This window comes from Bubalus bubalis, chromosome 22, assembly GCF_019923935.1.
Source record: "Bubalus bubalis isolate 160015118507 breed Murrah chromosome 22, NDDB_SH_1, whole genome shotgun sequence".
NCBI classification, from domain to species: Eukaryota; Metazoa; Chordata; class Mammalia; order Artiodactyla; family Bovidae; genus Bubalus; species Bubalus bubalis.
This window is the reverse complement of record NC_059178.1, coordinates 28,958,323-28,981,592: the sequence shown is the minus strand read 5'-3', so window position 1 is coordinate 28,981,592 and position 23,270 is coordinate 28,958,323. Positions and strand designations below refer to the sequence as shown.

At 47.4% G+C, this 23,270-nt stretch overlaps 2 protein-coding genes across 4 annotated transcripts in view; one reads left to right on the top strand and one right to left on the bottom strand.

The window, feature by feature from the left end:
• Positions 1–1,105, top strand: part of NPC1 (NPC intracellular cholesterol transporter 1) — a 43,667-nt gene extending 42,562 nt beyond the window's left edge. For both annotated transcript variants that reach the window (XM_006079183.4, XM_025273527.3), the window contains one exon: positions 291–1,105. In XM_006079183.4, coding sequence (XP_006079245.3) covers positions 291–373 — 83 coding nt within the window. In that variant the 3' untranslated portion in view covers positions 374–1,105. The remainder of the gene's footprint in view (positions 1–290) is intronic.
• RMC1 (regulator of MON1-CCZ1) lies at positions 797–22,851 on the bottom strand. Of its 2 annotated transcripts, XM_006079181.4 has the most exons (20): positions 22,610–22,851; positions 21,888–21,964; positions 19,305–19,389; positions 17,981–18,037; positions 16,527–16,613; positions 12,108–12,248; positions 11,705–11,808; positions 9,662–9,751; positions 9,466–9,571; positions 8,670–8,781; positions 6,767–6,811; positions 6,467–6,520; positions 5,696–5,824; positions 5,119–5,225; positions 3,281–3,400; positions 2,715–2,792; positions 2,315–2,419; positions 2,014–2,082; positions 1,705–1,930; positions 797–969 (listed from the first exon to the last, which is right to left on the bottom strand). In XM_006079181.4, the coding sequence occupies exons 1-20, from the start codon at positions 22,709–22,711 to the stop codon at positions 890–892; spliced, it is 1,974 nt and encodes a 657-aa protein (XP_006079243.3). In that variant the 5' UTR covers positions 22,712–22,851; the 3' UTR covers positions 797–889. The 2 variants fall into 2 exon arrangements, with proteins under 2 accessions (XP_006079243.3, XP_025129315.3); XM_025273530.3 differs by lacking the exon at positions 21,888–21,964 and having other exon boundaries at positions 22,610–22,741.
• Between the last annotated feature and the right edge of the window lie 419 nt (positions 22,852–23,270).

Genomic DNA, 23,270 nt, shown 5'->3' with positions numbered 1-23,270 from the left:
CCTGGAGCAGCCTTCATTTCCGTTCACTTTTAAAGAAGAACGCTGCTCTGCGGTTTGTCTCGAATTTGGAGTTCTCCTTAGGAGTGTATTTTACCTCTGTGGCAACTTCAACTTCTATAAATGACCTGTGGTTGACAGAACAGTACTAATTTGCTTGATTTATAGCTTTGTGATTGAGAAAATGAGGGTTTTTTCCCCCCTTAAATCTCTGGAGAACAGGAAGTTCTGTTACAGTAGAAACCATCTCCTTTTCTCAAGAAATGATTCATAAGTTATTTTATCCCTCACAGGCCCGTCAATAAATAAAGCCAAAAGTTTGACCACGCAGCAGCGATACAGAGGTACAGAACGAGAACAGCTCCTCAACTTCTAGCTGCCCCCTCCCTGACGTGAGACTGTGTCTGCAGGTCGGTTGGTTTACCACTGGACAGCAACCGTGTTGTCGAGGCTCGGTTGAACCCTGGACGTGAGCAAGCATCAGGCTACTTAACAGCAGCCGCTTTGGCTGTAGCGCTTTTAAACTCAGGAATGCAGACTCTGACTGGAAGCAGTATTACTGAACCTGGAGGCAGCCCCAGGGCGCTGGGGCACCTTTCCGTTCCCCAGGAATGAGGCCTGCCTGGTTCTCAGGCAGCCAGAAGGGGGCGCTAGGGAGCCTGCGACCCGCTCACTGACACTTCCTAAAGGCCAATCAATGCAATGTTTCTCCTTTTTCAGGAGTAAGCCATCACACAAGTTCTACACCTTATTTTTAGTAACATTTGAGGATGTGGTAGATACATACTTTATTACAACATTTTGTAGTTTAAAGAGCTTTATTAATGCAATAAATTAACTTTGTACACATTTTATATATATATATATATATATAAAAAACTAGCAAGTGACCTCAGAACGTTGTAGGCCTCATTAGAGCTTGGTCTCCGAAAACTTGTTTGAAAAAAGCGACATGTTCTTCACAGTGTTCTCCTGTAAAGGAAAACGCAGATTTAATCTGTTAAAACGAGGCACAAAAGGAGGAAAACAAGGGAACACTTTGCGGCTCCTAGATGTGGATACTGGGTTTTAACTTATTTTTCTCTCATAAAATACTTTGTTTTCCTAAGCTTCTGAGTCATCCTTTCTGTTCACACAGCTCATGCCATCACAGGACTGGCTGGTGCCTTGACAGCCCCCAGCAACCCCGCCGTCTGCCCTGAGAGACGGTAGAGAAGCAGGGAGATCTGTAAACACTGGAAGCCCTGAAGGAGTCACAGGTTCCCCTATCCTGAGGAAAAGGGTGCTTTAGATTTCATAACTTTGGAGATTAGAGTGGTTGGCCAATGCATCCTGCCTAAAAATGAAACATTAACAAGCCTCAGGCCATTGACAACCCTCTGCAGCCATTTCCGGTCTTGTTCCTAATTCTTCAGAAAGGGCCATTCTAGGCCCAGATGTCACACAGCTGTGCCCAGATGACACTGTCTCCACCCCATCACTCCCTGCAAGTTCTAGAGCAGAACCCCAACTCCATCAGCACCCTGAATCCACTCTCACTACAGTGAACAGGCCTAAGGCTTATGCGGGCTGGTACAAAATTTTGTTCTTTAAGAACTAGCCCAAGAGTTCTCCAAACCAAAAGCTTTCTCGCCCCACCCCAGCCGCCAGTGATCTCCTGGTACTGAATGTGGCTGCCCCACAGCTTTCTTGCAGCTGTATTCTCACCTGGTGTGAAACTAGGGTTCCCTCGCAGACGCTGGTTTCGCTGTTCAAAAAACCGGAATATCGTGTAGAAAAGCATGTGGTCTTCAGTCTGCTTTGCAGCATCTAGAAACTTCCGTGCGGAGATGTTATCATGGCCACCAATGCCCCGGATGAACCGTAAGGCAGCTAAAACTTGGTGTTTGGAAAGGAGAACTTCTACTATTTCATCATTTGCTGTGGAAAGTCGCTGGAAATAAGGTAGAAAGCTGGGTCAGTGCAAGCAGCAGGAACAGCCTTCTGTGTGGTTTGAAACTTGGCTGTATCAGTTACCTTCAGCATATCCAGAGACAGCTGGTGGGCAGGAGGATAAAAACTTTCTAGGGAAAGCAGCAGACAAGCCTGAAAGACACACACGTTCAGACTGGATTCATAGTATGTTGGAAGGTCAAAGTATTTTTTATACTTGTTTTTATTTGGCTATGCCAGGTCTTAAGTTACAACATGCCAACTCTTACTTGTGGTAAGCAGGGTCTAGTTACCCCGCCAGGAATCGAACCTGGGCCCCCTGCATTGGGAACACAGAGTCTTAAGCCACTGGATCCCCAGGGAGGTCCCACTGGCCGGGACTCACCAGAGGCTTGGAGTCGCTGAGGACGTGGTACTGCAGGAACTGGTGCAGCGTGGAGAAGAGGCTGTGCTGGACGAGCGTCCTGATGACCAGCTCGTGCAGGTAATGCTGAGACAGACAGACAACGCCACTCAACTACAGACCAGAGACGCCGTGTGCCGAGGCCCACAGCTGCTCTAACTGAAGCTCCCATCACAGAGAAGGGGGTCTATGTGCAGGAACCCAACCCTCATCTGACACTGATCATCCCACTGAAGAATACAGGGTCCTGTGAGGGGGGTGACTCACTCTGAGCCAGGTGTGCAGACCCTTGTGGGATATTGAGAGCCACCTCAGTTAAGACAGTGATGCTGCTTTTACTCTAATGATTCCCTGTCCCTGGAATGTGGGCCCACAGAGGTACCTGTACTGTGATCTGAAACTGGTTCAGGGAGCGGATGTACTCCATGAGCACGGCGATCACGAATTTGTGCGGCGTCTCCTGCACAGAGAAGAATGGTTAGACACACATGTGACTCCTTGTTCTTCTGCCCTCTGGCTTCTGGGGTTCCACTTGAATGTGCTGTGCTGGACTTGGTCACTTCAGTCATGTCCAACTCTGTGCGACCCCATGGACGGTAGTCCACAGGCTCCTCTGTCCATGGGATTCTCCAGCCAAGAATACTGGAGTGGGTTGCCATGCCCTCCTCCAGGGGATCTTTCTGACCCAGGGATCAAACTCGCATCTCTTACATCTCCTGCACTGGCAGGCGGGTTCTTTACCGCTAAGCCACCCTCCAGACTCTCCCTGGTCTGTGATCATATTTAAGCTTGAGTATTAGAGGCCAAACGATGAGCTTTCATTCAGTCCTCACTCCAAGATAGCTCGGTTACGCTAATCACATTCTGGGTTTTTTCCTCAATTCCCTTCAAGTATGATCACTGCCTTGGGAATCCTAAGCCTAAAGGGGGCTGGCGAGCCTCCCCTACCTTCTTCTCCGTGAACACTGACAGAACATGGGTGTACATGTCAGACTGGTCGACCACGGCCTGGGTGCGCACCGGCCTCCTGAGCAGCGGGCCACTCCGGCTCTGCCCCGCCTCCACGGCCTGCACACAAACCACAGACAGGATCTCAGGCATCTTCTGGGTAACGGCATGTTTGCAGTCAACCCCAAAAGACCAAATTCCTAGATGCCGTGAGCCTGGGCATGAGCAGAGGGCGGCACCTGGACAAACTGCAGTGCGGCTGGAGAGGGCGTTTGGCAGGGCAGAGCTGACCATCCTGAGAACACACCAGTGTTCACAGAGGGAGCTCAAAAGCCTAAGACATAGTTTTATTCAGAATTATTTTTTTTAACCTCTTAAAATAACTCCCTAATATTGTTAATTGCAAACCATCTGGCATTTGTTGTCTAATTAAAATGGCTACTGCATCTTTGTTTTACGAAGCCCAGATCCTACACTGGGTGAAAAATATCTTACAATGAGTCTCAATAGAATTTTTTTTTTTTTGGCTGAGCAGCAAGGCTTGTGGGATCTTAGACCAGGGACTGAACCCGGGCTCTCAGTGCTGAGAACACAGAGTTCTAACCACTGGGTCACCAGAGAATTCCCTCAGTAGCTTTTTAAATGGTAAGCAAGGCTCCCCAAATGTCACTGAGCAAGAAAGCCCTGTGAGATCTTGGCGACTTCACCTCACTTTGTAATGCTGACTGCGAGGGGGCACCTGCAAACCTCCATTTGCAAAAGCCCAACATGTTCCTGTGGTGGTGTTGGTGGACCGTGCTCTTGACTCCCACAGGTTTACAAACCAGGGCACCACAGCGTCGGGGCTCACAGAGACTGCCCTCTGAGATCAGACCTGCTGCCCCCTCTGCCCAGAACACCAGCGGCAAGAACAGGACCGCTCCAGAAGGGCATGGGTCTGAGGACAGGGCCACACAGGGCTGCACACTGCACCTCAGCCCTGTTATCCCTGAGAAGCTAAAGGGAAGGGACTCTGGGGGTGTTATTGTTTAAAACCACTGCCATTTTTAGCCTTCGGACTACTCAGGTTCATGAAGGCAAATAATTCATTCCACTTGTCCTGAACTTCCTTCTAGCTTCAGAAGGCACACTTATGAAACAGTATAGCAGACCCTGAGAAGCCTACTCTTCACAACAGACACTTGACATTTTTGTTTGTTTGTTTTTGGCCGCAAGTGGCATGCAAGATCTTAAGTCCCCAGACCGGGGGAATTGGTCCCAGACCATGCCCCTAGCAGTGGAAGTGCTGGGAGCACGGAGTCTTAACCACTAGACCACCAGGGAAGTCCAAAGAACACCTGAACCCACTCCAGGAAAAGCGCAGTGCTGATACTGAATCATCAGGATCCTAAAAGGAGCTTGCCTGAATGACAGGATAAGTCTTATTTTTATAGCTTTTCCATCCTAAAAGGAAGATGTGGCAAAATGATTTAATTACTGATTTACCAAAGTCTAGACTCTGGCTTGGCAGAAAGACATAAAATAATGCAAACTGAGACTGATTTTCTTATCTGTTACATAAAGGGAGACCAAGGATCTATCCATGTGTATGACCAAACACAGATTAAAAACAACAGATGAAGAGGAAGCCATTAAGTGACAGTCAGCCTCTAAGCTCAGGGGACACGGGGACTCTTAAGTTTACACTCCCTCTAAATATCCACCATGCTCTCTGGCACAGGGCAAACCTCAGTGTTATCAATCTATGAGAATCTTGCTTATAATTACGTTGAAAATATACCCAGGGTGGGGAGGGGTGGAGCGTCCCACCTTGTATGTAAGGTGTACATACAACTTACCATCGTGTAACTCTGCTCGGCATCCAGGTACTTCTTATACTCCTGGTTGAGTTTGTCAAAGACGGTAGCTATCACAGGCAACGTCGCTCTGTCTGACTCTGTCAACACTGGAAGGAATCAAGGTTCACAGCGGTCAGCCGACACGCTAGGAGAGAAAGGACTCGTCTCTGAGGGTCACCAGGAGACATGACACAGTTTAGGGGCTGGGGGCCCTGAGGGGGGTCACCAGCCCTTGCCAGATACTAACAGAGGGCGTCAGGAGAGTCTCAGAGTATTAACAGACACAACGTCGTGAGTGACTTGGACTCAGAAACAAGTTTCTTTTCCAGCTGGAGAGGGCAGCCTCTACCCTTGTGTGTGCCCAGGTTTAGGTCTGTTTTTTAGTCTCTCCTACCCAAGAAATGTCTTGCAGGGATAAATCATTTTTATACCAAGCAGCCTTTCCAGGGGGTTAAATGATGCCCCCATCACTGAGCCCACAGGCTGCAGACAGAAGAGTGTGGCCCATCTCGTGGTGGGCATGCACGCCGTGTCAGGAATCAGACGGAGAGGCTGAAGGCCCCCCACCCCTACTTACTCTGCGAGCACACAGACAGGATGACCATCTTGCACTCCTTCCTCTGCAGGAGGAAGTCCATGAGCCTGCCTTTATCTGGCAAGAGGTTCACTATGGGCTGCAGTTTCACCTGGAGGTTCCAGAGGTAACCTGTGGAGAGACGGCATGCTGAACCCTGGCTGCAAACCAGAGCAGCGGCCCCAGAGCTGCTTCCCTCCACCTTCCCGGCGGGCAGGGTCGGGGATGGGGGGCGGTGATGCTGCAGAGCTGAGCCAGTGGCTGCGCTCACAACACAGCCCAGGCTGCGACGCTCAGGACACCCACACCAGAGTGGGGCTGCAGCCAACGACCTCTGCGTGTTGGCCGATTCCGCAGAGGAAACCTCCCTGCACACTTGCGGAGCAACCACTGAATACAGGCACCTCCTCCCCTTCAGCGCTGATGGGAGAGCAGGTGGCAGCCCAGGCACAGACTCTGGTCCTGGGCTCCTCTTCTGCTCTGACTCGTTAGTTGAAGGCAATTCTGGTAGCTCCCAAAGGAGCCCTGGAACCCACCATCCTCCCAGCCCTGGGCACCCCCGGTCCTTGAACCTCCCAACACCCTCACTGCTGGGCAGTGGGCACAGTCCTTCTCAATGGGGCTCTGGGAGAGAATTAAAGGCTTCACAGGAAATGTCCAAGTCAGCCCTTTCTCCCCAGGGCCGGCACCGAGCTGGTACCCTTGAGACAGACAAGAGACCGTCCACAAGCTCGTCTTTCTAACAGGACACCCCCACCCGCACCCCAGACCCACCTTGACTCGCGCTGATGATGATGTCAGGCTGGAAGACAATCCACGATGAAGAATCCACACGTTATAGGAAACACTACTCCAGGAGAGGAGGACAGGAGGCAACCCAGCTCCCATGAGCATCCTCCCCACCCCTCACCGCGGTCCCCATGGAGGCCCGGCCCTCGATGACAGAGAAACCCCAAGGGTGCTTTTCATGATGTGATTCACCCGACTCGGGGGCTTGGACCTCCCTTAGACCCCTGTGTAAGGAGAGGTGACAGCTCCCCTCCCCGGCCCGGCCAAGGCCTTTGGAAAAGATACAGAGTTTACACGGGACGGGGGACTGGCTGGTCACAGGAGCCGGACCTACAAACAGAGAAAACACGTGTGTAAGGGCTAAGTAACCCAACCAGAAAGTGCTACCAGTACAACACTTAATACTTTCTAAAGGCTTCAGTGCGTGTTCATTCGACTGCAGTTAAGTAAGGAGAAGTGAATTGGCATGTCCCAAGAGGGAAGTCAAGAACAATCCATGAAGAAGTCTTAAAGGAAGAAGTCTTGAAAGAAGCGGAAAGCAGGTTGAAGTTTCTTTCACAGCGCTGTCTTGCTTTTTTACACACGTGCACAAGAACGAACTGAAAAAGTCACCTGGGTGAGTTCAGATTGAAGATAGGTTTTAATCAGCTGGTTAGAAAAGATGTTAATTTTGTACAGACTTCCTCCTCCCACCCCCACCCCGCCCCAGCTCCCCGGCCCCGCCCCATTAGAGGACCAGGCTGGAATGTTTAGAGTTGTTTTTGCCCCAATTACCAGCAGTTACTTTCATGCTGAGTAAGCCATCACAGATACCAGCCATTCATCTGACACCATCTACTCTAAGTGCTGACATCTTTCAACTACCCTGGGAAAAGGAAGAAGCTGGAAAGAACACAGAAGGCTGAGACCTAATCAGATGTGAGAACTACAGCCGACCCTCTAGGCGGGGGTGAACTCCACAGGCCCACTTACACAGGGGTATTTCTCAACAGTAGAAACCACAGGACTGCACGGCCTGTGGGTGGCTGAGTCTTCAGATGCAGACAATGGGCATGGAGGACTAACCATCAGTTAAATGCAGATTAACCCTCACTGTTGAAGGGTCAACTGTAGCTTGTTCTCAAACTGCTCAGCTGGCTGATCCTGCAAGTCCCAGCGCGCAGGCATGAAGCAGCGCTCTGGCTAAACTATCAGCGAGAGCCTGACCTGATTCTTCTCATGACAGGTACTCGGACGTTCTGTCAGTGGGTGAGGCCAACCCAAAGCTATCTGACAAGGGTTCCTTTAAGAAAACGCTCCTCCCAGAGCTCCACATGTGCACTTCTGACTCTGGTTTATACATGGCAACGACAACCAACCTGCTCCAGACTCTCCTCTCCTTGAAAAAGAACATGGTCTGAGTTCTCCCCTGCAGTCAGTCACAGTGAGTAAAAGCAAAAGGAACGAAATGGCCTTTCCCCTTTTCTGACATCCTGACCTTCTCTCTCCTCTGACTTCTCACTGCCGCCTCTTCGGGTCGGAGGATGGGTTCAGAATAACCTCACAATTACAGCCTTAACACTTCCCATGACCACCAGTCAAGGGAAGACAACGGTCTTTGTCATCATAGTGACACAGAACATAAGAACGATAAGAAGTGATCCCAGGTTAAATAACAGCCATAAATAGCCAAATTTAACCACAGGGTTACCGAGCAGAGACAATGTCAGCATCTTACTCAACATTAAAAACTTTGAGCTTCAGTGGGTAATCACAATGCTCCATTGTAAAGCTCAGAGAAAAGAATCATTCTGTTTTCTTCAAAGGGAGATTCATGTCACTTACAAAACGCTTTTCATGAGAACACAACTTTAACTTATAGACTCAGTCGTGTTAATCGCTCAGTCATGTCCGACTCTGAGACCCCAAAGACTGTCGCCCACCAGGCTCCTCTGTCCATGGAACTCTCCAGGCAAGAATACTGGAGTGGGTTGCCATTTTCTTCTCCAGGGGATCTTCCCAACCCAGAGACTGAACTTGCACCTCCTGCGTTGCAGGCAGATTCTTTATTATCTGAGCCACCAGGGAAGCCCAAGATTCAGTAATGATGTTAGAAAAAACAGACAGGACCAGCCCTGGAAAAGTGAACAGATGTGGGAAACCCTGGACCTGCTTCCCCTTCCATCCACACATGGCGACTCCCTCTTACCTGCTGCGGGGATCTGATAGGGCTGGATGGATCGAGCTGGGAGCACCGGGTGATGCAGAGTAACAGAGCCATCGAATTCCCCCCTCAGCCTGATATCAAATATCACCGACGTCTGGCGGGCAGAAAGACAACCGCGTGGTATCAGTCCAACAGACCGCAGCTCCACCCGCCCTCTCGGGACCTCACGTCTTCTGTTCAGACCCGCTGAAGGAGCCTCGTGTCTGCGATCGACCCCTGCATGCTGGTGCCTATCTGAGGAGGACTCTGCTGCGACATCACAGCTCTCCGCCAGCTCTCACATGGATCCCCACATCTATGACTTGCTGCCTCTGAAGGGCTCCAGTGGTGGGAACGCAGCCTTTTCACTTTAACTTGCAGCATCTTCATTAGTGAGCGACACAGGTGTCACCAGCCTCCAGGAGGGAACACACCCAGCTGACAGGCATTCTAGTTCTTTCTCTGGAGCCACATGGCCTCAAAACCACCATCATTTACACTCACAAAGGAAGTGCAAGGCTCAGGGGCTAACGCAACACAGTGGCTCGCAGGAATTCCTGGCTTAGATGACTCAACCAAATGACTATTCCCAAGTTCAATCTCATGTGTGTTATTTTCTGAAACAGTATTTAATTCCCCTAATCAACTGGCAGGGTTTTCCTACACCATCTACAAGACCAAACCCATTTCTACCTGGAAGACCAAAACTTTGAGCATAAAGAGCATTTTCTAGTCTTTTTCAGAATGTTTTGTCCATTTCCACAGCTCCTTGGAGCAGGACATGCCCCTACACTCATACCTCTGTGTCCTGATGATGAACCACGACCAGGTTGTCCACCACGTTTAGGGCAAACTTCCCTGTCCGGTTTAACTTCAATATGTGCATCTTTTTACAGGCACCTTCTCTGTAAGACAAGAGAAAGGTCACAAAATAGATCAACAAGCTGTGGTTTGTATTTTAAAACTGGAGAAGAGGGAAGACAGCATTAGCGTACCGTGGTAGGTGATACAGGACCACCTCTGCTCCAGCACTGTTGGAGGTCCGAGAATGATGCCTCAGGAAGAGAACATACAGCTGGCCATATCTGATCAGAGAACAAGGAGACGTAAGTCACACTGATCATCTGACATCCTTCCATTCTAAATGCTGAGTTATAAGGCCATGCTGCTGCTGCTGCTAAGTTGCTTCAGTCGTGTCCGACTCTGTGCGACCCCATAGATGGCAGCCCACCAGGCTTCCCTGTCCCTGGGATTCTCCAGGCAAGAACACTGGAGTGGGTTGCCATTTCCTTCTCCAATGCATGAAAGTAAAAAGTGAAAGTGAAGTCGCTCAGTCGTGTCTGACTCTTAGCGACCCCATGGACTGCAGCCCACCAGGCTTCTCTGTCCATGGGATTTTCCAGGCAAGAGTACTGGAGTGGGGTGCCACTGCCTTCTCCATTATAAGGTAAGTGAATTACAAGATACCCACTTCATCAGATATTCTGCATGAGATATTCTGCAGCCAACAGAAACATTAACAAAGAAAGTGCAATTATCTTAAAAAAAAAAAAAAAAGAAATCTAATATTAAGTGAAAAAAGGGGGATGCAAAACTAAATACAACTTGATCACAGTATTTAAAAAAAACAAAAACCTACAAACTTATGCAGCATGTCCAAAACTACTGGAAAGAAATACAGGTTGTTAATAGTCCTTGAGTAATATGCTGTGCTCATGTGCTCATTCATGTCCAGCTCTTTGCGACCCCATGGACTGTAGCCCACCAGCTTCCTTTGTCCATGGGATTTCCCAGGCAAGAGTAGTGGACTGGGTTGCCATTTCCTCCTCCAGGGGATCTTCCAACCCAGGGATTGGACCTGAGTCTCCTGCATTGACAGAGGGATTCTTTACCACTAGTGCCACCTGGGAAGCCCAGAGTAATATGCCAAGTCCATTTTCTTTTCACTTTCTATGATTTACCAGTTGTGTAAAATGAATACATTCCTTAATCATAGGAAAGGACAATCACTTTGCATTTTTAAGCCTCATCTGGTAGGTGCTGCTATGACCAGTTCCTGTAGGCAGGTTTTTGTTCCAGGAGTTCACACTGTGCTGGGTCCCGCCTCAGGGACCAGGAAGAGACAGAGGGAAGGGTCTCCTTTTGCAAAGACTTCTCATTTTATCTTTTTCTACACCATCATGCCTCAGATTTCTTTAAAAAAAAAAAGCATTCTAAGTGCTAAACTGATGCTGGGAGGGATTGGGGGCAGGAGGAAAAGGGGACAATAGAGGATGAGATGGCTGGATGGCATCACCGACTCGATGGATGTGAGTTTGAGTGAACTCTGGGAGATGGTGATGGACACGGAGGCCTGGCGTGCTGCGATTCATGGGGTCGCAAAGAGTCGGACACGACTGAGCGACTGAACTGAACTGAGCTGAACTGAAATGCTAAAAATATTTTACCATTTGGAAACCAGTTTTAGGCCATAGAAGAATCAGAAGTAATTTAGAAGCAAAGTGTTGATAGTTGTTGAATTTGGGTATATAGGAGATTCTCTGAATCAGTTTTATTTTTGTGTTTGATATTTTCATAATAAAGTTTTTAAATTGAGCTATCTACATTTCCAAATGAAAATAAACCTTCCTACACAAATAATTTAGGGCTACATCTGTTAGATAAAAAATGTAAACTATGTTTTTCTTTAGAACAAGTATGATATATTTTATCTAAAAAAAACTTTGATAAGCTTTAACTCAGAACTAAAAAAAATTTCTGAAACTGAGAAATAAATTGGCTCAATGGTCTCATTTTATCAGACTAATGTGGTGAAAAAAACTTCTCTAAGATCACAAAGTCAGTAAAATCAGAAAAGAATGTCCGGAAGATGAGGAGCTTTCTACACTCATAAGACCTGGAAGTGGAGAAGGGGGTTCCTTCTCGTGTGTTCCGAGGCTATAGGAGCCAGGGCAGCCCTGGTGTGCTTACAACAACCTCCCATCATGACAGCACTGAAAACAATTATGAGGAGGAATTCTCCCAAAGGACAGACATACATTGTCGCCATGGCAATGTCTCTCTCCGAGAGGCTCAGTTTAGTTGACTTTGGGGCAGCTGGTAATTCAATCTCAAACTTGGGCAGCTTCGACATGGTGCCAGCCTGTTTGGGGGAGAAAACAGTTTTTGCAGAAGCTTATTAAGCCTTCTGATGTTCCAGCACTCCCCACATCAAAGCACCGAGGATACACATGCACTGAGTCTTCCCCTCCTTTTCAGGGTTCCAGGGGCCTGGCCTTAGGACGCATTCTTGATGGAGATGGGATGGTATGGGGTACCCTCTAGTGGTCAGGAGGGGTGAGGCTCTTGTTGGAGGAACTTGCCCCTTTGAAGTTACAGGATCAGTTAGGCTGTTGGAGGAACAAGGTCAGAGGACTTTTTTAAAGGGAGGCCGACCCTTACCCGGAAGTAGAAGGGCTGCAGCACATTTCCAAGCACTGTGGTGGACAGCAGAATCACGGAGCCCTCGGGACAGTACATGTACCAGTTCACGTTGATGTTCTGGCTCTTCAGGAGCTTCAGATTCCGCTTCTCTGGTAACACCTGACACAAAGTTCAAGAAACAGAAGCTTCATTTGAAAACAGCAAATGGGAAATTCCCTGGTGGTCCAGTGGTTAGGATTCTGTGCTTCTGCTGCAGGGAATGCGGGTTTGATCCCTGGTGAGGATCCTGCATGCCTCGAGGTACGGCCAAAATAATAAAAAAGAAAATACCTCAAAACTGACATAGTACACAAAGAAAATCATAAAAAGCAGCAGTTAGTAGTTAAGTAGAAAAAAATCATTTTTATTTATTACAGCTACCATTCTTCCAGCCTTGTGCTTATTAACACTTCCAAATCTTAGCTCCTTTATTCTTTCCCTGCCCCCAAGGGCTGGGCATCATTAGGCTGATTTGAGGGGAAAAAAATAAGACTCAAAGGGGCAAAGGAACCTGTGACAACCCAGGCAGCCCACCTCACTCCAGGGCCGCCCAAGCCCCCACACTCCCAGGCACCATCCTCCCAAGAGTAGGGAGCAGCAGCATCCTTGGTTGTCATGGATCCAGCAAAATAAACCGATGCCCTGGAGCCACATGCACCAAATCAGCCACTGCCCTGCCTGCAGAATCAGCCTTCCTCCTGGTCTCCCGCTCAATCTGAGGCTGGGGGTGACGGGGTATCCTTCTTCTAACAGACGTGTTCATGAGACTCCATGTGCAAACCGAGTAACTATCTTATAATAACGGCACATTTAAAATATACTCAGAATCTCCTGATACATTAAGGAGTGCTGAATGGAGCCCAAAGATGATGTTAATGCTCCCAGAACACTGCCCTGAAGAACTGACTTGGAAGTCAGCATTGGGGGCATGGGTTTCTCGATGATCCAGGGATAATAAAATAAAGATGTGTCAGAGTCCTCTTTCTTTCTAACTTATTTCTTGAAGATCTTAAAACCACCTAGATGACCTGAATGTACACTCTTCTACTTCTGAGAACAGAAAGATATACTTTTAAATGACTGCCCCAGGAACCCTTCTGTAAAGCCACAATCCTTTCCTTGCTAGTCACAGGCACAAAATTCTATTTCTGTGCATATGGGATTCAGGTAGCTTTACTTTCTGCCAGTCACTGAGGTTCTGATAACAGACCTACAGCAAAGTACCACGGCATTCACAGCATCCTGTGTTACACCCGTGTGCCTCCTCCATTTGTACATTCTAAATTAAATTACACTGGTTTCGTTGGGGCAACAAACTTAACACCTGAAAGAATTCTAACCCTCTCCACATTGGCTCCACTTAAGAGATTTCAGGAGCTTTCTCAATAGATCAGGCAGCTGGAACAGATTAATACATTATTGACCAGGGGATTTTTGCAGAAACTAAGGCCTGTGGCCAGCAATTTGTTATGTAAGTTAATATTGAAACACTCTGATCAATTATGTTCTGGTAACATAAGATGCATTACTATGTCAGTAAGTTAGTTATTGAAAGATAAAGTCCAATGTAAACAACAGAGTGAAAAGGCAACCTACAGGAGAAAGTATTTGCAAATTATCTATCTGATAAACGGTTAATATTCAAACTATACAAACACTTCCTATGACTCGACAAAAAGAAAATAACCCAATTTAAAAACAGAGGGGACTTCCCTAGTGGTACAGTGGCTAAGAATCTGCCTGCCAATGCAGAGGACAGGGATTCAATCCCTGGTCCAGGAAGATTCCACGAGTTGCGGAGCAACTAAGCCCACTTGCTACAACTGTTGAGGCCTGCTCGCCCTAGAGCCTGTGTTCCATGAGAAGCTGCTGCTGCTACTGTTGCTAAGTCACTTCAGTCGTGTCCGACTCTGTGCGACCCCATAGATGGCAGCCCACAAGGCTCCCCCGTCCCTGGGATTCTCCAGGCAAGAACACTGGAGTGGGTTGCCATTTCCTTCTCCAATGCATGAAAGTGAAAAGTAAAAGTGAAGTCGCTCAGTCGTGTCCAACTGTTCACGACCCCATGGACTGCAGTCCACCAGGCTCCTCGGCCCATGGGATTTTCCCAGCAAGAGTACTGGAGTGGGGGGCCATCGCCTTCTCCGCCACAAGAAGCTACTCCAATGTAAAGCCCAAGCACCGCAACGAAGAGTAGCCCCCTCTCGCTGCAATTAGAGAAAGCCCTTGAGCAGCAACAAAAACCCAGCACTGCCAAAGATAAATATTATTTTTTTTTAAAGAGGAATAGACCCCATCCACAGCATGAACAAAAGGCCAACAAGCCGTGAACAAGGTGTACACCATCACCAATCAGAGAAATGCAAATCAAAACCACAATGAGATACCATCTGACACCCAGCAGGACGACTGCTATGGATGAAACAGAAAACAACAAGTGATAGTGGTGAGATGGAGAAACCGGAACCCTCGTGCACTGTCGCCGGGAATGTAAAATGGCGCAACTGCTATGCGGAAATGCCTCAAAAATTAAAAACAGAATTATTATGTGATCCAACAATCCCATTTGGGGGTTATATACCCAAAAGACCTAAAAGCAGGGTCTCAAAGAGATACTCACACACTTGTGTTAATAGCAGCATCATTCACAATAACCAAAAAATGGAAGCAATGCCAGTGTCCGTTGGTAGATAAATGGACAAACAGAATGTGGTGTGTGTATTCAATTGAATATTTTTCAGGCTTGCAAAGGAAGGGAATTCTGACGCATGCTGTAACATGGATGAACCTTGAGGACACTATGCTAAGTGAGACAGGACGGTCAGAAAAAGACAAACACTATACGATTCCATTTATAGGAGGTAGAGGACCTTAAAGCAGACAAATTCATAGAAGCAGAAAGGAAACCTGTGGTTACCACGGGCTGGGAAAGGGGAAATGGGGAGTTGTTGTTCAATAGGTACTGAGTTTCAGTTTTACAAGATCAAAGTTCTGGAGCTCGTTTTCACTACAACGTGAAAATACTTAATGCTAATGAATTATACACTTAATGGTTAAGATGGTAGACTGAATATTATGTGCTTTTAATCACAGTTAAAATCTGGGACTTCCCAGTAGTTAAAGCTTCCAATGCCAGGGGCAAGGGTTCAATTCTTAGCAGGGGAACTAAAATCCCACATGGCACAGCCAAAAAATAAAAATAAATAAAATAACAATATTTAAAAAAATTTTTTTAAATATTCTTTTTAAGATGAAAAGGCAATTCATAAAACAGGAAACACAAATGTACAATACACAAAAGATGCTTAGCACCCTCCTAATGAAACATGCAAATTAAAATGGCTTTCCACCTCTCAAGATTGGCAAATGTCTACAGATTTATGATATCTAGCTCTGCTAATGGTATGGAAAATGGAGATTCCTATATTACTAGTGAGAATGCAACTTCTGGAAGAAATTTAACAGTATCTGTTCAGGTTTTAACTTTTTATTCTTAATTTAGTTCTTACTCCCAATTTATTTTTTGGCCTTGTTGCATGGCATGTGGGATCTTAGTTACCTGATCAGGGACAGAACCTTCAAGAGTCCCACCCCACACATACCACCCATTGGAAGCAAGGAGTCTTAATTACTGGACCACCAGGAAAGTCCTGTTCAGCTTTTTAGTTATTCATACCTAGATTATAATTTCCCTTCCAAGAATTGTGTCATCTAAGAATATAAAGCAACGTTTACAAGTTCATTCACTGCTTGAACTCACTACAGAGTTGTTTGTAATCACTAGGAAACAAAGATGTTCATGAACAAGAATTGGTAAAACTGTAGCACATCTATACACCTGAATACCAGTCAGAATAAGATATGGTAGGATATCTAAGAAATATCCCTATGCAAAAAAAAAAAAAGGAGCCAGTCCCCAAAGTTTATACAATATAACCATATTTCTAAGTGTAGGAACCAAGTGGAGGAACAGGCACCAAATTAGTTCATAATGGTTACTTCCAGGGATTATTTTTACCTTCCATATAAAGTAAAGGTAACATCTAAATGTTTTACAAAAAAATATATATTACTCGTAATTAGAAAGAAAAGAAAAACCCAAGTGAATTCAAAAAGCTGCTAAAACATGATCACAAACCTTTCTCCAGAACAAGTAAGTAATAACATTTGTTCTTGGTTGTTTGCTAAGTCCTATCTGACTTTTTTGTCACCCTGTAGACTGTAGCCCACCAGGCTCCTCTGTCCATGGGATTTTCCAGGCAAGAATACTGGAGTGGGTTGCCATTTCCTTCTCCTGGGGATCTTCCCAACCCAGAGATTGAACCTGTGTCTCCTATATTGGCAGGCTGATTCTTTACCACTGAGCCACCAAGAAAGCCCAAGTAATAAATATAATACCTGGTAAAATTCGATTCCTTGATCTGTGATGAAGACAATTTCAGTAGAACTGGTCCAGCAGAATCCTAGTATGTTGGCATTTTTGGTCTGAAAAGAATTGCAGAAAGATTTTTTTTTTATTAATAATAAAAAAAAAGAATCTGTAATTTTTTTCAAAAGTTTAAAGTACCTTGCTCTTTATATTGCTTTTTGATAAAAGTTACCAAGATTTGATTACTTATGAACAAATCACATTTTCTGTTAAATACCCTGTTCCCAGATATCCACCTGAAACACCTCACTGAAGTACCTGAATGTGAAGTCCTTCTCGTCAACAGGATGGGGGAAAGGACTGAGTTTGGCAGAAAGGTAAGTACCCAGCACTCTGATACCAACCTCTACCTTTAGAAATCAAAAGACAGCTGATATGCTGAATCAAACACATCATAAAAGCTAGTGGTATAAAGGTCTAAAGGCCTAAAGATTTTCTGTGGCAGTTACCCAAAGTGGGGTTGAAGATCCTGAGCCCTGCCCTGAGTCACCTGGTGAAGAGCCACGCTGGGAGCCTCAGGGCAGCCAGGCCAGGACCAGGCTCTGCTGCACAGAGCAACGGAGTCTGCCAGGGGCTAAGGTGTCCACAGATGGGCCCCTCTTTGCTGAGAACCCACCAGAAGTACTAGTCACTCAGTCGTGTCCGACTCTTTGTGACCCCATGGACTGCCAGACTCCTCTGTTCATGGGATTCTCCAGGCAAGAATACTGGAGTGGGTTGCCCTTTCCCCCTCCAGGGGATCTTCTCGACGCAGGGGTCAAACCTGCATCTCCTGCTTTGCAGGCAGGTTCTTTACCTCTGAGCCACCTGGGAAATCAGGAACCCAGGTGGATCCCCAAGTAGCAAAACCATTACAAAGATGCGCAAAGACAAACCACTTCACCAGCAGCTTCTGCTGGGTTCCTAGGTGCCAAGATGCTCTCTAAGCTGAGCCCCCTCTAGCTCATCACGCCCAGCAAATCTGATTAAAATGGATTAGAATCTCCACTGAAGGGAGGGACGGAAGAGGAAGGACACAAGGAGCGCAAGTCCAGACAATATCATCAGGAAACAGAGGGAAAGAACTCCTTTTCTGAAAACCTCCGAAGAGGCTGCTATGAAGGGAATCCAAGGTCTGACCCAGAAACGCCACCCAGCGGAGAAGGACGGGGGCCATAGGAAGACAACAGCCACCAAGGGCTGAAGGGGCTTGGTGTTCAACGTCGTCCATCCATTTAATCCTGCCAGTTCCATCTTACAGCTGAAGAAATGCACTTTAAAAAATTTAAAGGGTGTCCGAAGTCAGAGCCAACGTGAGGCAGATCCCAGGGTCCAAGCACAATCTAATTCCACATCTGTGCTCTCAGTTACCCGGCTACCCTGTGCCTCTGGCCCTGGAGTTTACGCCCACCAGCTCAGACAGAATCACCCCATCGGCCCATACCTTGCACTCCTGAGTGTATTCCAGCTGAGAACTATCCGGGATAAAATTAGAAAAGTCCTGAAAGGAAAGAAGCACACAAGAGGAGAAGTGTGGATCTTCAAGTACAAAGAGACAAGCGGAAAAAGACAAATTTAAAAAGTGGTCAGAAAAAAAAAAAAAACAGACAAAATCCCAAAGACAGGAAAAATAAAAAACCAATCTGGACAAACTGCCCCGTTATCAGCAGCAGGCTGACAATTACAATTTTTAAAATGAGTTAATCCAAATATTGTTAGGGTTCAGAAACTGATTTTGAAAATGCATTCCTCAAATGACTGACTTCAGAGAAATGGGTTGCTGTATTTTACAAGAGGCTTTCCAAAAATTTTAGCAGTTAATACTGACAGAAAGAAACAGGATTTGCCTTTCTCAACAGCTTTTTCTCTACGAATGGCGATGGTGAATACTGACGAAAGCCAAAATGCCAACAAGCTGCTCCAGATTTGAATATGTGCTCTTAGATCAAGCATTCAAAGATGAGAAAAATGAAAATATGAAGTTACTGAGGTAAGGCTAACTCCCAAAGTTGCCAAAAATATGCTTTGCAAAATCTATGGTTCCAGTTATCCATCAAAACAAAAGATGCCTGATGTTCTAAATAACTTTTAAAAAAACTTTACGGGGATTCTCTCCAATTACAGGGGTTAGGATGCCTCACTTTTATTGCAGGAGGCCCAAGTTTGGTCCCTGGTTGGGGAGCTAAGCTCCTGCAAGCCACATAGAGCAGCAAAAAAAAAAAAAGGAAAAAATTAAAAAGAGGTACATTTAAAAAAAATTTTAAGTCAAAAATGACAAACTAAGGCTGTTAAGTATTTATCCATTTAAGTGTCTTTCTCATCTTCAAGAATCCAAAAACTCAAATACAATGCAGCATGGAACTACAGCTTCCATGAAATTAAAATAAAAATGGGTCCTTGAACACTGGAATTCTCGAGTTCGTTCTCTTCCAAATGTACTTCTAGTTTTATATTTCCCTATTCCGTATTTCTTATTATTTACCATGTATCTTTCTTTGGTCTATTTTCTTTGCTCTCAAATGTCTGACTCTTTGCAACCCCATGGACTGTAGCCTGCCAGGCTCCTCTGTCCATGGGATTCTCCAGGCAAGAATACTGGAGTGGATTGCCATGCCCTCCTCCAGGGGATCTTTCCAATCCAGGGATTGAAACCGCATCTCTGGTGTCTCCTGCATTGCAGGCAGATTCTTTACCACTAGCACCACCTGGGAAGCCCACCAAATGTACTTCTAATGTCCTTTTCTTTGTAATATAAAGATATGTCTTACCACGGTCTTTGAGGTCCTCTGAACAGCCAATATCTTATTTTCCAAGGAAAACTTGATGCACTTCACTTCTCCTTTGTCCTCCATTCTTTAAGAAGAAAAAGCAGGTGATGAGTTGTACAGTTCATGACTGCATTCTAGCTTCTATCATTTTATGAGAAGAAAAAAGACAAGTTAAATATTCAAGAAGCAGCAAATCTTAGTTTAAAATGATAATGATGTTTCTGAAGCTTATAGGACCACTTTTCAAACAGCAGAGTCCATCTGGCAACAGGAGACAGAAGAAACTGACCAAATTGCACGTAACAAGTGACTAAGGTGTTGCAAACACTGCACTTTCACCTGAGCCTCATTTCAGATGTCACTGAGTCTAGACCCCAGAGTAACTTTCTCCACACACTGCCACCTTCTCTCTCCATTGCCTTCACAGCAACACCTTTTTTCTCCTGAGATGCTGGTAGCTGTGAGATATTTACTTACTTATTTCTGATTGAAGTATATAGCAGCGCTTTTGAAAAAGGAGTCTACTTTTTCGCATCCAGCACCCCACAGGCTGCGCCGCCCAGGACGCCCCCACCTCCGTCTCACAACCACTTCAAATGGAGGTCAAGAGGAAGCCAAGGTCTGGATCACTGGGGAAACTCTCGAAGGAAAGGGGTCACTCCCTGTCCTGATTATGGTGATGGTTTCATGTATCAAAACTCATCAACTGTGTATGTCAAATATATGCAGCTAGTAATTATTAGACCATAACAGAGCTATTAAAAGCAGCAAGACGTTTTTAAAAGAGAGTAGGGAATTTCCTGGTGGTCCAGTGGCTAGGACTCAGCACTTTCACTACTAGGCCTGGGTTCGATCCCTGGACAGCAAACTCCAATCCCCCAAGCTGCTCAGTGTGGCCAAAAAAATCAAAGAGGGTAAACTCGGTATCTCCGCTCAAGTCTTCCTGAGGCCCCTGGGCTAGATCATCATGGCCTCACCCCCACTTTCTACACCCAAGCGACCTGCAAGTCTTACCCCAGACCTTCCTAAGCAACCCTGGAGAGCCTACTGGATGCCAGTCAACACTGTCTTTGGTTTACACTGCCTTCAGGCAGGTTTCCACTGCTCCGGCTCAGAGCGCAGCAACTAATCAAGCTTCAACGCTGCACCAGTGCACTCTTCCCAAATACTGATCTTTTCGCCTTTTTTAAACAATCTAACGTAATGAGATGAACCCTGAAATCCACAGCAGAATATAGAGGGTTCAAGCCGACTGCTGTCAGTGGCCACACCACCACCCACGCCTTCCCTGCGTGAAACCTCGTCTTCAGTCACACAGACATGGAATCCACCCCCCAACAGGGAGACTGCTTGTCTTCATGTTCTCTCCATCCAGAAGCCTCCTGTCCACCTAGAAGCCTCCCTTTCAAGCCTCGATCCTCTCTGAGGCCTTCCCCCTCCCAGGCAGTGGTCTTCCCCAGCTCGTCCCAAGATAAATGTCCATCTCTTCTCTGTGCCTGCATTCTGAACAGAAGGTGATTACAATATCTATCACAGGAAATACTATGCGTCCACTCTCTGCCTCCCAACACTAAATGTATGGGTTTTCCAAAAGGGGGGTGTGCTCACATGCTCAGTGGCTCTGTCGTGTCTGACTCTTTGCGACCCCTAAAGGGGGCCAGACTCACTCAAAGCCTTCACGCACCTGGAGCCCAGCACACTGCAAGCAGTGTTTTCCCAACAAAGGATGATCAAAGACAAAGAGGCTGATTCATTTTCTACTTCAAAAATTGTTTTCTAGGGACTTCCCTGGTGGTCCAGTGACTAAGAACTCTGCGTTCTCAATGCAGGGCGCCCAGGTTCCATCCCTGGTCAGGGAACCAGATGCCACATGCCACAAGGAAAAGAACCCACACGCTGCAACTAAGACCTGGCACAGCCAAATAAAAAAAAAACCTAAAAAAAAAAAAACAAAAAAAAAACTGTTTCCTAGTTACACAGTCCAACTGTAAAATGTTTTTAAAGTCACCACTGAACTGAGGATCAACTCTGTACTTTCCCCTCTGTAATCACAAGAGTTAAGGTCATCAGATAGTTTATCATCCAAACAGATAATTCTGAAAGTGAAAGGAGCTGCTACCCATAGTTACACCGGTTCCATTGGGATATACTGGGACATCCAGTCCCCTTGAGTATACTGGAAGCTGATGTTTTAACACACATGATTACATGGCAAACACTAACCCAGGAATCTCCTCCATCTCCCAAACGTTCTGGAAAGCCCCTAAGTCAAAAGAGGAAATAAAGCCCCTCTTCCGCCAAGAAACCGGAAATACAAACGCTGACGCTCCAACTGGTTAATTTCAAGAGACAGCAACTGGAGTATGTGGATCCCAAAACAAGTCAAGACTGCACACTTTCACTCTGACAGGAAGTCCAAGGATATCCACCAAGACTGTATAGCAGGTGTCTGCTTCCCTCTTCCTACAGGCAGGGATGTGCCCCACACCCAACATACAAAACAAGCTTCTAAATGAGAAACAGATAAAAACACCATTTTGTTTACACGTTGAAACAGTCTGGAAACGTCAATATGATAATTACCTAAATGAGATGGGATTCCTGTCATCGGGGCCTTTCACTACCACTCCAGTGGCTCCACCAGATCTAACGGCAAAAACCTGGGAGAAAAAGCAGCGACGTTTTACCATGCTGAACTCTGAAAGGCTCCAGACACCTATACCCACCTGCGAAGATGATTTCTGCTACGCCCCACCCTGGGTTCAGCTGAACTAACGTGGCACTTAGCAAACTGCGGGTGCTTGGTGTCCACATGAATTTTAAGAAACAAGAGAGTAGTGACCAAAACAAGCTACCATTCGGCACGCTGCCCGCCGTGCGAGATCGGGTCGGTCCTGGAGGTTGCAAGCTCTAACCCGTGAATGCACTTACGCACACCCATCTACTCAGCCAAGCTGCTCCTCGGGTTTACAAAATTCCCGAGAACAGTGAAAATCTCAGCGCCTAAATCCTTGACTGCAAGGAAAACTGATGACGAGAAGGCGTCGGGGAAACACCGGCGTGCAACCAGCGGACCGCAGTGGCCGAGGGGCGCCAGGGTCCGCCCGGCTGTCACTTCGGGGAGAAAGCCCTGGCCGCGGCAGAGCCCGGTCACTCGGATTTCTCACAGGACGGGACTGGCGCGGCGGCCCTAGGCCTGATCCCAGGGCCCCCGGCCCCGGCGCGCGGAACACCCGGCGGCATCGGGGGCGGCTGGCAGGGCGCGCCGGGCCGCACAGGGGAGAAGGGCGCGGGCCGGCCCGGACCTGCTTGTTGGCCTCGTCGAAGAAGACGCAGTTGACCGGGTTCGCCTTCTCGAAGTGCACCGGCCGCTCGCACAGTTCCAGGTAGTAGTCCTCCTCGCCCATGGCGGGCGCCGCGGCGGCGGCGGGGGGCCCGGGGGCAGCCGCCAGCGTGAAGCCGGTCGAGCAACACCGGATGTAAGGAGTCTGGCCGGGCGGCGGCAGCGGCGGCGATCTCGCGGGTGGTGAGGCCGCTTCCTGGTGCCACGCCCCTTCCTGGTGCCACGCCCCCAAGCCTCTGGCACGTGACCCGCAGATCTTGCTTAAACTGGCGACTAACCGCCCACCTCGTAGCGGTGGGGCCCACCGGCCGGAGACCAAACGGGGCTCTCCGCGGGAGGCTCCTCCCCTTTGCGGTGGGGGCGGAGCACCAAGGCTGCCCAGCGGGCGGAGGTTGGAGGGCGGAGGGGCGGAGAGCCTGACAGGGAAACTCGTTTGGTGCAGTGGGCGGGCTTGGGCGCCCCGGCGCCCAGCCGCACTTTTCCGGGCGGTCGGTGGTCCTGGCTCCCTCTCGGTCACAGAAAGCTTGCGCAGGGCCGCGTGCTCGTGTGGGGCAGGGCTGTCGCCTGATCTTAGGAAAGCGCATCCTTCTAGAGCCTCTTACTAAGGGAGAGCATGGTCAGCG

What these genes read in the sequence shown, in the direction of transcription:
- RMC1 (XM_006079181.4), bottom strand. Translation starts at nt 22,711, where the DNA reads ATGGGCGAGGAGGACTACTACCTGGAACTGTGCGAGCGGCCGGTGCAC. An exon ending in TGCAGCCCTTCTACTTCCGG is followed by an intron (nt 11,809 to 12,107) that starts GTAAGGGTCGGC and finishes TCCCCCAAACAG; the next exon opens with GCTGGCACCATGTCGAAGCT. An exon ending in TGTCTCTGGATATGCTGAAG is followed by an intron (nt 1,931 to 2,013) that starts GTAACTGATACA and finishes CCTTATTTCCAG; the next exon opens with CGACTTTCCACAGCAAATGA.